The sequence below is a fragment of the Camellia sinensis genome, chromosome 12, assembly GCF_055761805.1.
Source record: "Camellia sinensis isolate YWXY chromosome 12, ASM5576180v1, whole genome shotgun sequence".
Classification (NCBI taxonomy): domain Eukaryota; kingdom Viridiplantae; phylum Streptophyta; class Magnoliopsida; order Ericales; family Theaceae; genus Camellia; species Camellia sinensis.
In genome coordinates this window covers 92,943,778-92,957,973 of record NC_138972.1, presented here as the reverse complement: position 1 = coordinate 92,957,973, position 14,196 = coordinate 92,943,778, and the positions used below count along the sequence as shown (strand labels likewise).

General features: G+C 32.0%; 1 protein-coding gene across 2 annotated transcripts; it reads right to left on the bottom strand.

Moving 5' to 3' along the window:
- Positions 1 to 3,901: 3,901 nt before the first annotated feature.
- Positions 3,902 to 13,688, bottom strand: LOC114273438 (uncharacterized). Of its 2 annotated transcripts, none has more exons than XM_028215230.2 (5): positions 13,443 to 13,688; positions 12,382 to 12,640; positions 11,495 to 11,706; positions 5,165 to 5,432; positions 3,902 to 4,424 (listed from the first exon to the last, which is right to left on the bottom strand). In XM_028215230.2, the coding sequence occupies exons 2-5, from the start codon at positions 12,634 to 12,636 to the stop codon at positions 4,116 to 4,118; spliced, it is 1,044 nt and encodes a 347-aa protein (XP_028071031.1). In that variant the 5' UTR covers positions 12,637 to 12,640; positions 13,443 to 13,688; the 3' UTR covers positions 3,902 to 4,115. The 2 variants fall into 2 exon arrangements, with proteins under 2 accessions (XP_028071031.1, XP_028071030.1); XM_028215229.2 differs by lacking the exon at positions 13,443 to 13,688 and adding an exon at positions 12,882 to 13,199.
- Positions 13,689 to 14,196: the final 508 nt, after the last annotated feature.

Sequence of the window (14,196 nt, the reverse complement as noted above, 5' to 3'; positions counted from 1 at the left end):
ACGCCTTTTAAAAGATCAAAATTGTTTTTGAATAAATTCAATTGGCAATTTTTTTTTTTTTGAAAATATAAGTCACATAAAAAAAGAAAGCGATCAAGGGGGGAGACCATCTAATTCAAACCAATTTTCAAACAAATTTTAGTTTTAAACATCTTTTCAACGAATAATTGTAAAAAACCCCAATTATATTTCAAAGCCCCCGTGGAAGAATTACAAGAAACCCATAGCATAAGAAAATCAACAATTTTGCAGTCAGAAGTTGTCCTTTATTTATCTTTTTATCTTATTTGAATCACATTTAGTGTATTTAGTTTTAGTCTTTTGAAAATTGAGTTTTTTTTTTTTTGTGCTTTTTTGTTTTTAGTAAATATTTTTAAAAGTTTTAAGTATTTTTATTTTTATTTTTTTAGATGCACCTTACTTAGGTGTATCTAAAAAGTAAATATTTATGAAAAAATTAATAAATATACAAAAATGTAAAAAAATATACTGAATTTTCATATATATATATATATATATATATTTAATATTTTTGGTATTTAGTGATTTTTTAAAAGATTTTTTTTCACAAAATTATACTTTTTAAGTGTATTTATGTTAGGTGTGTCTAAAAATTAAAAAAAATACCAAAAATAAGAAAATAAAATTTTCTGAAAAGTGTTTTAAAAAAACTGGAAACAAATAGGGTGATTATTTCTTAATTTTTTATATATTTTTTTGTAAATAGTCAAAAAGTACACATATTTAAATTATTCCAAACAACCCCTAAAAAGTGGAAAAAAAAAATGAAAATGAAAAGGTATTTTCAAGGTCAGATAAGATGAATCACTTACTAATAACACATATGTTAATTTGGAGAAGTAAGTTAAAAATTAATTTTTAAGTTTTTTTTGAACTTTGTTTGAAATAGCGTGCGAAAAATGAAAGAGGTGATATAACATAAAAAAGTCAAAAATAAAAAAAATTGATTCTTAACTCAGATGTCAAAGTAGGCTATAGATTTTGTGTTCTAATTTCCCGAGTTGACTCATTCATTAAAAATTAATTTAAAAATATTGATGCAGACTTTGAATTTTAATCCTCATTTATACAGTTCTTAAAGAATTATAATAACATGTTAAAATTATTGAAAATTAATTTCAATTCAACTGTCTAATACTCAGTCGTGAATGACAATAATTTTAAATTAAAAAAGAAACTGACAACTTATTTATTTATTTATAATAAATTATTTTTTACTAGGGACAAAAAATCTACTAGCAAATTGTTGATTTTAAAACAACCCACAGCTTCACCCACAAAGACTTCACGTGATTAGGGTTTCACGCAACCCAATTAGGTTAAGCCAGCCTAGCCCAATTCACTCGTAAAGAATTGGGCCTTTTATCAACTATGGCCCACTCTACATGCTAACTAATTCAAGTGCAAGGGAGTCCATTTAATACAATTTTTTTTGGGGCCTAGTTCCTCCATTTTTTGACAAGTTTGATACATAAGCTTGTTTGGTCTAATTTTTCTTTTATTAATTAGGCTTATTTACTAATAAGTTTTGAGTTATTTTTTGGGGAGAATATCAAAAAAAGTAGAAAGATGGTAAAATATTTTGAAATTCATGAAAGTAGAAGTGGCTCATGCACTAATTTGTGCAAGAAAATGTTATACTTTCATGCATTTGAAATTATTTTAGTATCTTTCTACTATTTTAATATTCTCCCATTTTATTTTATTTTTTTATTTTTTATTTTTTTACGTATTTTCTCTCATTTTGATAATGAATTTTTTTTTTTAAAAATATGTCTTGTGTTTGTTAGCATTGGTAATGATATTGAAATATTGATTAAGAATAATGTTTGAGGGCCCGAAATGAGTGGGTCGAATTTGGCTCAAAACCCAAAACGACGTCGTTTTGGGTTTTGATTTTTTTTTTCCTTTTTCCTCAGTCTGATACGCAGTGAGGGAGGAGAGAAAGAGAAAGAGAAAGAGAGGGAGAGGGAGAGAAAGAGAGGGAGAGGGAGAGGGAGAGGCCGTCGCCGTCGCCGATAGCCGATCGCCGCGCCTCCGCCTTCGCCGCCTCGCTGCTCTGCTCTGATCGTCTCCGTCGCTGCTCTGATCGTCGCCTCTGCCCCTCGTCGGCTCTGCCCCGCTCGTCGCCTCCGCCGATCGTGTCGCCTCCGCCGCCTCCGCCGATCGTGTCGCCTCCGCCGCCTCCTCCTCCATTTTTTAGGCCCCCTCCATTCCTTCCTCCCCCTCCCCTCCCCCTCCTCTCCCTCCTTCCCTTCTTCGTCCTGCTGAAAAGAAAAAAAAAAAAAAATTAGGGAATTTTTTTTTGAGCCATTCCCTCCCCTCCCCCTCCTTCCCTTCTTCGTCCTGCTGAAAAGAAAAAAAAAATAAAAATTAGGGAATTTTTTTTTGAGCCATTCGAGCCGCTGCCCATTCGGGCTCTGTAGCACCACTGATGTATTAAAGAGATAAAGGATTAGGATACTTTGACTTTTCTTTTGTGGGTTTTGATTTGTTTTGTTTAGTTTATATTGAAATATGATGTGGGAAGGATAAGTAATTGAATTATATTTTAAAAAAATATTTTTATAGTAGTAAATTTATTACTGAAAATTAGAGTAAGACTATCACTCACCTTAGATTTTTATTTGTTATATTTGATTTGTTTTATTCCTAAGGAAACATGAAGAAAATATATTGAAAAAAAAATGTTACACTATTTATTATTTTAGAATGAAAGTGTATCATATCACTAGGTATAGCGTCTAGTGTTGAAACTGATCAAGCAAAAAAATAATTTAAAAAAAAAAAATATGCTTAAAGCTTCTCTTTCATCTGCCACACCATATAGAAATAGGAAAAGAAAAATGCTAGAGATACATAAAAAACTACCGAAAAATCTATAAAACATTTACATGGTCTGCACATCTATGGGTCATTAATGGGATGGGCTGGATTTACCCTGCCGCAATTATTATATTTAAATTTCATATTTTAACGGATTTTTGGATTTTGACCGATCAACAAATTGGTACAGATTGAATCTATTTAAAAAATTAAAATTACATCTCATTTATAAGTCCAAATCCATGAGCCAAAATAAAATTGAACCAAACTACACATTTTTTATTACACTTATATTCTTAAATTCTCCACAGTTTTCATTCATATATTTTTATTAGTTATTTTTCTTGTTTAATTACTAACATAATTCAAATATTTTGAATTTTTTTTTTTTTACCTTTTTATATTTCATTTAATCAAAAAGCAATCAAGTAACATATATTACCTATAACTGAAGGGAAAAAAAAAAAAAAGCGGAAAAAAAAAACTTTAAACATGAGAACAAAAAAAAATCAAACTAAACATTAGATTAAAAAAAAAAAAATCAAATTAACATTATACTTACTCCTGCAAGCTCTTATGGGCCAGGTTTATGGATGGGATTAGGTTACAAACATTTGTCTAAAGCCCTAAATCATTTTGTATAAGTTGGGATGGATTTGACACTCAAGCAGACTGGGACGAAATATGAGACGGGTTGAATAATATTGAATTTTTTGTTTGCAGGCCAATTGGAACCCCAATACACATCCATGCGAGTGTTTTATAGATTTTTTGGTAAAAAATATGACAACCTTAGCATTGTTGATAAGGAAATAAGAAGAAATTCAAAACAACTTTTGTATAATATATATGGATGAGTGAGAATTTGAAATTTGATTGATCATAATTAAGCCAGAGATTCAAACCTCGAAAAACATCAAAAATTATGCATTTCTTCAGCAAGAGAGATAAGGAAAACAAAAACAAATTCAAAGTGAGACCTTTTTTGTTTCGCAGTTGAATTAAGTGAAAATTTTGTAGTACTTGATCCATGGCAACTTCTTCGCAAGAAACCTTTGAAAACTCAACCAAATAAGGTGTTTTGGCTTTATGGTACGCCCAAATCTTGAATTTCACATCTTTTATTTCAGTTTCTTTCTCTTCTCAAACACAACTCCATAATCCAAAAACAGATTTGGAAAATATTCTTAAACCTTCTCTTTCTCAAGCCAAAAACAGAGAAATTTAGAAAAACAATAACAAAACAAATTCAAACCAACACTTAGAGACTATATGATGATGGGTTCTTCTTTGAGCAAAAGGGTCTTGAATATGGTATTGCATAGACCATTGTCATGAATGATCAAGTGCCCTCCATCAGGGACTTCGTAGTACTTGATCCATGGAAGCTTTTTTGCAAGAAATCTTTGAAGCTGAAATGGAACCAGAGTGTCTTGATAGCCTTGCCATATTTGAACACAACCTTCACTGTCAGGAAATGGGTTTTTGAGTTCCATTGGATCGAATTCCCAGTTGCCAAAACCTATCATCAAGTCTCGGTACAGAGACTCGTGTTCGCCTTGCTGTCGTATCTTATGCTGCCATTTCCAAAATCACAACAACCTAGCTTCATCAATCTTGAAACTTATGTTTTCCAACACTTCATGTTTGCAACAGTTTAAAAAAATTCATATATTTTTCTTGCTTTCTTTATTTTATTTTATAGTGAGTTTTTGTCTTTAAATTTGTGTTAAAAGTTTTTATTTTTTAAATTTGTCTAGTCTAAAAACAAAAATTATTTTGTTTTGAAAAAAAAAAAACTAAACACAAAAAAAAGCCATTTTTTAAAGTTTATTTTTTGGTCCTCGAGTAGTTTTTTTTTTTTCTTTTTTTCTTCTCCATTTTTTCTTGGATAGAGAAATCCAAAAGTAAAAAGATTTTTTGAAAGAAAAAACCCTAAAAGCTGCTAAAAATGCAATTGCTATAGTCAACAATTGTAGTCACAATTTCTTAAACTTGATATTGATCTAGAACTTATTTTGTTTATCCCTTGGCACCAGCTTATAAGATGTTTTCTTTTCTTTTTTTTAAAATATGTGGTGAATTCCCACTTGCCCAGTCCCACCATCAAGTTCTTTGTTTTGTTTTCCAACCAAAAAATAAAAATTGATAGCGATATCAAATGAGACCTTACTGTATAACAAACATATTGTAGGTGCTGTCTCCACACTTTAAATAAAGTGAACCACATTGTTTATTTTATTTTATTTTTTTGTGCACTTCTATTTGCATATAGATTGCTAAATGAATGGATGTGAAGAGAGACAAGAAAATCTACCTCATCAGGATTAGGGACTTCCAACATTTTCTTCAAGATATCAAAGTCTCTTTTGGCAAAAATCAGAGGGTCCCTTGCCATGATTGAGCAAGAAGGGAACCATTTCTGTGTCATCCACCAATACAGCAATCCAGGAGCATAGTGTGCAACCCTAAGTTTCCACTGGTCCTTCATAGGTTGTTTCTTGTACTCATCTGAGCACAGTTGAAGAGGGAATGAAGGCCACCAAAAATTGATCGCTGGAACTATTAGACCTACACCAGCTAGCCTGCAACAATGATATGCATTAGAAGTGCTTAAATTTGAGTTTTGAGCAGACCATTGTTTCAACTAGTTATGATACTTGTGGTTTTAATGTATGCATTATGTGGCATTTTGATTTTTCATGACCCAAAATATGACACGCGTGTTTATGTGATCTCCAAACCTGACACTATTCTGGAATTGAGGCATTGTTTATTTTCAAAAATAGAGATTGGGATTGAACAATTAATACGAAACCATGAAACCCCTCCAAAGAGGGGTCTAACAATCCTATGGAGAGGTCATATTGAAATTAATCCCATAAGATTGGAGGAAAAAAAGATCATTTTGTCCCTTACTACACAAAAACAGCAAATTCACCTTTTACACAAGGACTTTTATGTAATTTTATTGATTTAATCCTAACCAACTAATATCACTATATAATGTGCAAACAATTTTTTTTTTATGTCTCTAACCTAATACCACTATATTAATAATATTCTCACTTAATCTCACCGTATTAATAATTACGGAAGCAACCGGAGCTCAAGGATAACTTTGGAAAAAAACACATTGATGGTCGTAGATGTATGTGCAATTTACACTATGAAGACCAAAATCCCACATAAAAGTGTTAGATAATGTCTCAATGGGACCACATAATTAAATGTGGTGTTATCATTTATAAGAAGTCTACAATTTAAGTGATTCAATTTAGTTAATAGGCTTAAGGGTATGTGTGTTATGGACCTAATGTGTAGATACTAGTTGTATAATTTCTATTTCTATGAGGGGCAGAAATAGAAATTAAAACATATTGGTTAAAGTTGGTTTTCATTTCCTTTTGAACTTCCACAACCTTTCAGTTTTGAAAACCAATAAATAGAAATTAAAACCAATAATGGTTAAAGTTGGTTTTCATTCCTTTTGAACTTCCACAACCTTTCAGTTTTGAAAACCAATTACAACCTTTAAAAGGTTATGGTCCCTATTCATTCCCAAGTGAAAAATAAGAACACTGCCATTTTTTTTCTCTAAATCCTCTCAAGGAGAAACATAAGGCACCAAATGGGAAAGGATTAGAAGGCAATAACATAGCCAATATCAAAGGTTTTATTGACAATCAGACGCTTCCGTTTAACCGTTTATCAATGGATTCAGGTATGTCATTTTGTCTTGATTTCTTGATAATACACATGGTAAATGATCCAAAGTGTAAGGTTTATGTTCTGAAATTTATGTTTACAATTGGTATCAAAGCAAACATATCATGTGTCTTATCAGAATTGATATGCTTTATTCATTCTATTTAGTTTCCTGGAATCAGATTCTGAATTTTCTTATGGATGTAAATTCTGTTTTTTCCTGTTTTGTTCTGTGAAAATGGCAATATGTTTTCTGGAATTGTAGAATGATTCGGTGGGCAGTTTTTTTTTCCTCTCAAATGGATGAACATCATGTATTTATATATATATATATATATATATATATAGATATATCTTGCGATTTGATCGGTTTAATTTTGAACGTCATAAAAAAAAAACTATTTGTTTTTGGACCCGTCAATTCTATTTATATATGTATATATATAATTGGAATTGCTGCAGATTATATAACATATACGGGGTCACAAATTTAGAAATCTTTAAATTTAATGTAATTTCATACAACGTCTACAGAAATTTAATTTTCTAACATTCTCAATATAAGTCAATTCAAACAAGATGTCACAAAAGTGATCTCTCTTGTTTAGATTGTTTTATATGGAATGTTTTGAAGTTCATGTCTGTGTATCTCATGTGGATATTTATCGGTCCAAAGACATGATTAAGACTTGGCAGAATTACACACACATTTTGTGGTGATAAACATGTGCCAATTGTCAAGAAAACCTAATGTGAATAATAAATCCATCAAAAGATAGATTTGTTATTTGACATAACTTATTGTCAATGTTTGATCATTACAACAAGAATACCACTTACAGTTAATATCACTACCCAAAGGCTTGGTATTAATGTTGTGCTAGGTATCTTGAGATGTTGTCATTAAATTAATTTATTTAGAGATTATCTGTTTGGTAACTTAATGTGCCGAACGATCACGGGGTTACAAGTTTTATGATCCCACAAATAGGTCAATATTTGAGACGGGAATTGCAACATTTTTTGAGGATGTTGAGTTTGGGGGGAGAAATCCAGTTAGAGACATTGTTTTTGAGGAGGAAGCAGGAGTAATCCCACTTCCTACTACTACTTTTGACCAATCACAGGTTCCTATACCTGTCATTGCTCGAGAAGTAATTTCGGATCCTCAACCAGACAATGTTGTTCAAGATAATATAGTTCAAACCCCCATTCAAGATGAGGTAATTGTTCCTGAGGAACAAACTCTACAACCGCAACCTCAAGAATCTGTGCTCGACAAAATCAAAGCATATTGATATCAAGTTCCTAGTTGTAAAAGAAAGAGTGCAGAGTGGACAGATTTCCATAGAGTACATTGGGACAAACTCCATGATAGCGGATCCACTTACGAAGGGACTACCACTCAAGGTCTTTCATGAGCACACTGCTCAGATGGGTGTTGTTCTATTTGAGAACATTCTGGTTTAGTGGGAGTTTGTATTTATATTACTGCTTTATGTCAGCCTTGAGTTTTATCTATGTAATTAGATTAATTTCTGCAGAAATGAAATATTCAGTTTATTACGCTCTGTTACGTATTGTGAAGTATTGATCTCAATAAAGTTAAGTAGGACCAGTTGGAAATAGGCATGTATGGATCACATCACATGTAATTTCCATGCTACGCATCCATGATTGATCTATGTCATTTAGCTGTATTAGTATACGTGACCATTGGTGGGTCGAGTTACAATTGATGTAACGAAGACCGCTTTGATCCTATATTAATATAGTTAATGGACAAGATTGTTTGGATACCTCAAGTTATGATAACAAATTTCTGAGCTCACTAAAGTTAAGCACATTTTTCAGGATACATATGTGGTCCAGTGGAAGATTGTTAGAGAATGTCTCAATGGGACCACATAATTAAATGTGGTGTTATCATTTATAAGAAGCTTACAATTTAAGTGATTCAATTTAGTTAATAGGCTTAAGGGTATATGTGTTATGGACCTAATGTGTAGATACTAATTGTATAATTTCTATTTCTATGAGGGGCAGAAATAGAAATTAAAACATATTGATTAAAGTTGGTTTTCATTTCCTTTTGAACTTCCACAACCTTTCAGTTTTGAAAACCAATAAATAGAAATTAAAACCAATAATGGTTAAAGTTGGTTTTCATTCATTTTGAACTTCCACAACCTTTCAGTTTTGAAAACCAATTACAACCTTTAAAAGGTTATGGTCCCTATTCATTCCCAAGTGGAAAATAAGAACACTGCCATTTTTTTTCTCTAAATCCTCTCAAGGAGAAACATAAGGCACCAAATGGGAAAGGATTAGAAGGCAATAACATACCCAATATCAAAGGTTTTATTGACAATCAGACGCTTCCATTTAACCGTTTATCAATGGATTCAGGTATGTTATTTTGTCTTGATTTCTTGATAATACACATGGTAAATGATCCAAAGTGTAAGGTTTATGTTCTGAAATTTATGTTAACAAAAAGGTGTACACAAGGGGAATCATTAGTGAAATTAGGGCAGGGATTTTTAGTGTTTTATTTATTTATTTTTTTAATTTTTTCAAAATAAAGTTGTTAAAACAATGAAATAAAAAAATTTGGAAAAATTTAGTGGAAAGGCCTATTTTGAGAACTTTGGTACCATTTGGTCCATATTTTAAATGGTTGATTGAGGAGTTCTTATTAGGTATAGTGTGTGACTAGTAAGTCTTTTTTCAAATGTGGATGAGTATTGGTTAGACAATATACCCTTATTAGTTAATTGAGGAAGTTATTTTTTTTTTTGGGAATGTGTGATAGGTATAGTGTGATACTCCAATATGGTAGGTATTAATATGACACTCTAACAACGTGACACTTCAAAAAAATTAAAACTCCTTAGTATACTGTTTTCAAATATGACAACAAGGTAAGCATGATGTGACACTTCAAAATTTTTATTCATTCTTAGTGTACTTTTTTCAAATTAAAACTCCCTGGTATACTTTTTTCAACTATGACAACAAGGTAAGCATGATGTGACACTTCAAAATTTTTACTCATTCTTAGTGTACTTTTTTCAAATGTGATAACGTGGTAGGTATGATGTAACATTCTAAAAAAAATCCTTAGTATACTTTTTTCAAATGTAACAACGTGGCGGGTATGTTGTGACACTCTAAAAAAATTAAAAACTATTTAGTGTACTTTTCCTAAACGTGACATGTGACACTTCAAGGTGGTGAACCCAATTTGATTGAATTTCTGTGCATCTTCACGTCACGCGTCAAAAAATAATTAGTAAGGAATTTATATCCCACACTTTACGTGTTAAAAACAACCAAACTTTAAAAAGTTACTAGTGCGTTTTTCGAACAATGTGACACACAAACACCCCACCACCTTTCCCATACATAACCACGCCACTTGTCCCCCAACTATACTAACAATGGCAAAACAGTCAACAAATAATTTAAGGGATCACTCAGTCACTAACAAAAATATTTAGGATCTTTTAGATTACAAGTCTACAAAATGAGATTTTACTAGTCAATTTCTCAAAATTTTGTTATTAGAAAAGTTTAGGTAGGGTTTGGAATTATTATTATTATTATTTTTTTTTTTGTGTCTTTAGTGATTTAAAAAAAACTTTTTTAGATCCTTCTAGGCTAGAAATATTTAAAAAGTAAAAAAGAAATTAACTAAAGACAAATTTTTTTTAAAAAAAATTGTGGCTTTTTAGTACTTGCCAATAGGGTGCATCCTGTTTAAAAAATTAATTTTTCTATATTGTTAATGAAATAAGCTGAAACCAAACAATTAAAATATTTTTGACTTAAAATAATCAAACTAGTTTGTGTGTGTGTGTGTGTGTGTGTGTGTGTGTGTGTGTGTGTGTGTGTGTTGGGGGGGGGGGAACAGACTCAAATCTTTTATTAAATTTAAATTTGATAAAAATTTGATGAAAATGGTATTCCAACAGTTTTACTAAATTGGTATTAAATGAAAGGGAGCCTTATCTTTTTTTTTTTTTTAATCAAATCAAGAGAGCGTTTGACATTTTATCAAATTTCGCAAGTGACCGTTGGTGGATGACTAGCCGAACAACCTAGTGGACGATCGAATTGGGAAAAATTTGAAAAAAATTTACACTAGGCCAGTCGATCTCCTAGACATCCTTCCGGTTAACTGGTTGTTTGATAAAAATTGAAAATTTAGCGTAGGAGTGCTTGGCATGAGATGAAACTTTTAACCCAAATCTTTACTTAAATTTAATGAAAAAAAAAGAAGAATAAAGTTGAAGATTCTTCTAGTGATTAGGCCATAAATATCACAAAAGCATATATCTAATATTTCAGGAACTAAATTGACATAATTGAAATATTTTGGATAATTATTATTATTATTTTTGGGTAATTCAACATAATTGAAATAGGGTAAATTACATTGATACCCCTGAGGTTTATGTTTATTACAGTTCCTCCCCTCACCTTTTGAAAATTACATTCCCTCCATGAGATTTAAAGTTTCATTACAGATTGCCCCCTGAAATTTAAAGTTTCATAACAGTTCCTCCCCTCACTGTAATGATCATCATACATAAAATTAAATTAACAGGGAGTCAGTGTAATTTTCCAAATGTGAGGGGGAACTGTAACAAATATAAACCTCAGGGGTGTCAGTGTAATTTACCCATTGAAATATGAGTGCTTAAAATGCCAAAAAACACATACATTGAGAACCATCATTGTAATTAGTAACCTAGCATTCATTGAAGCCTTCATATGAGAAAATTCTCAAGAAAGTTGGTTGTGTGATATGGAGATAAGCTTCAAAAGGCTCCAAAACAATACAAATAATTGGAGGTTTTGAACATGACAAAAGCTTAGCATGATAAAGACAATGAAAAAAGTTAAGCATTAAAACAGAGCAAGGATAACATGCCTGTGGGGTATGTATTTGAGGCAAGCCCAAGTGGTGTAAGTTCCAATGGAAACGCCAATCACATGAAACTTAGGTCCCAAATGTAAGTTGTCAGCTAGTTCTTGAAGGTCGTATGCTTCGCTCTTCACTGAGCGTTTTGGGTTCGGATCACTCTCTCCATACCCAGCTCTGTCGTATGTTACAACATATATGCCCAACTCATCCATCAGTTCCTGCACCCAAAAAAAAAAGAAAATAATATATATAATTTTTTTAACCAATAATATTTCTACATGTTCAAGCAATTTGATTAAAATCCCAGGGTTGAAACTCATCAAATATCTACAGGAGTTTTAAGGAAAATTGTACACACAAAATTTACAAAGGAAACCCACTCAAATAAGTGACAGTGGTACTAAAAAAAAAAAACCAGAAAAACCAGATAATTTGTATGAGAATCTTATACAAATAAAATAAAAAATGTTGGTATAGCATTACTCTAATTTAATTAACCAGACGTAAAAAATATGGGTCTCAATTAAAGTTCCATGCTGACATGGTATAAGAAGGTTGAGACATTGCTTTGTGGCATACGCTGCATATTGTTCATGTGTAATTCCTACACTCGGCATATTCTCTACTTGGACTCAAATGTAATGCAAACTTTGCAAAAAATGTCACTTTATAGAAACAAAAAGTTGAAGATTAGAAAATCGACAATGATTTCCTTCCAGTTAGACCAGAGTTTAGTCTAAAAATCTGAGAGAGACTAATGCATCCTACAATGTGCCTAACTGGAGACTCACTCGTGTTATGAGATCCGCCAATTTCTCATAATGTTGAACTGTTCTCCAATCCAACTAAGGAAAAACTCCTCTAAAAAAAATTTAGAACGGAGATAGTCATACCTGAGAAATTGGCAAGTAAAGGTCCTTGGAACTGTCAAAGCCATGAACAACAATGACTTTGAACTGTGCATTTTCCTTGGGAACACCTCTCTCCTTGTAAGCCAAATGCCTTCCATCACTAAGCTTGATTCTTGGCGAAGTTATTGGTGGCCCCTTTTTGGACCCACATATCTTGGGTGGGGGAGGCCTAATAATGGCCTGATATGCCCATAACACAACACACATCCCCAACACTGCAATTGCCTCTGTCAACATATTCCTAAAAACAACAAAGCCATCAATGACATAAATCTAAGGAGAAATTAGTTTATGTATAGTATTACTACGAATGTTAACATGCAATGACTTTTCGAGGAGGCTAGGTCCTTGTTCAAATCTTATTCTATCACTTGTCTCGAAACAATTCTCTATTGTACGACTCTTTCTGATCTGATTGTATGGTAAAGAAAAACCTTGGTATAGAAAGACAGTGAAGATTCGTACAGAGAGGATCCACTCACCTTTTGAGAAATGTGAAAAGCAATGAAGGACTACCTCAAGATCTTGAACTTTGTTTTGCTTAAAGGTTACTCAAACAATGTAGGTCACTTACTTTTATAACTTTCCAACTCTTGAATGTTGGTTGGCAGCTTATTACCTGACCTTCTCAAGAATGTGATAGCAACATAAGAAGCATAAAAAACAAACAGACAAAGATGGATGCAATCAGGATATTAGAAATGCCATCAGCCTCCCTTCCGTCTACTAACTGGATTAGAGGGTTTGGTTTCCAGACTGTGAGTCCACTCCATGCTCACTTCACTAATCTCAACCATTCATCTTCTAATTCTCTCTAATAAAATCATTCATTTATGAAATTAGATTGATCAGAAGTCATATAATTTGATTGTATTTATCTTAAACAAATTGATGCTACATATTATTTGAAGAATAGATCATTTTATTTTTGTAAAACATATATAATATAATTATGTGACTATCAATATCATATAAACTTAAATTTTTGTAAAAATAATTTACATGACACACACTAAAAAAATATAATATTTGAAATCACTGACCCCACATCAAAATGGACCCAAAACCTAAGCTTCTTTGTTTAGGAATTTGCTAGTTCCCCTTCTTGTCTACCAATCAACACCGAGTCTTTATGGCCAGTCTGTTGAAATTATGGACTTACAAGTACCAGAGGTAGAGTCAAGAAATCATGGAAGTTGACTATTTATTAATAAAAATATGGTATGAAGTAGAGTTAATGGGATCAAATATATGTAGATATGAGACATGTTTCTCTAGAAACTAGGTGGACCTAAGTAATTCTGACAACACGCTATATTGATAAGTTAATGACATCCTAACTAAAAAGGTAGAGTAGTTGCAGCAACAAGTCCATTGCATTTGCATCACATGGAAATTCAGGTAGAATCAACAGCAATTCTATTTCCTTTTCTTACCCCCTTCTTTGCACTTTTAGTAGCTTCGATCAGCCAAAAAATTATTGGGTTAATTACAAAAAAAAATTCCCGAGTCTCGTGTGTTTTTCAATTTAAACCACAGAATTTTAATTTCGACAAATTAAACCCTAGCGTATCATCCATGTTTTAATCGGGCCTCCCGTCCATCTCTATCATATTAAACTAACAAAAATCTAGGCAGAATTTTAGATTCAAACCCACATGTTCAAACACTTGTATCTTCTTCGTCGTAACTCTGTTTCATCTTATTTTTATGTCGTTGGATTCAGCTCATGGCTTAGTTTTCATTCCACTCTTCATACGTCTTGTTCCACATCTTTTTACTTACTGTCGAAGTTCT

Bases quoted from the DNA above. Each gene is read 5' to 3' on its own strand.
- LOC114273438 (XM_028215230.2), bottom strand. From the start codon at position 12,636: ATGTTGACAGAGGCAATTGCAGTGTTGGGGATGTGTGTTGTGTTATGG. The intron at 11,707-12,381 runs GTATGACTATCT...TTTTGGGTGCAG, and splicing joins TTTACTTGCCAATTTCTCAG to GAACTGATGGATGAGTTGGG. The intron at 4,425-5,164 runs GTAGATTTTCTT...TGGAAATGGCAG, and splicing joins AAGTCCCTAATCCTGATGAG to CATAAGATACGACAGCAAGG.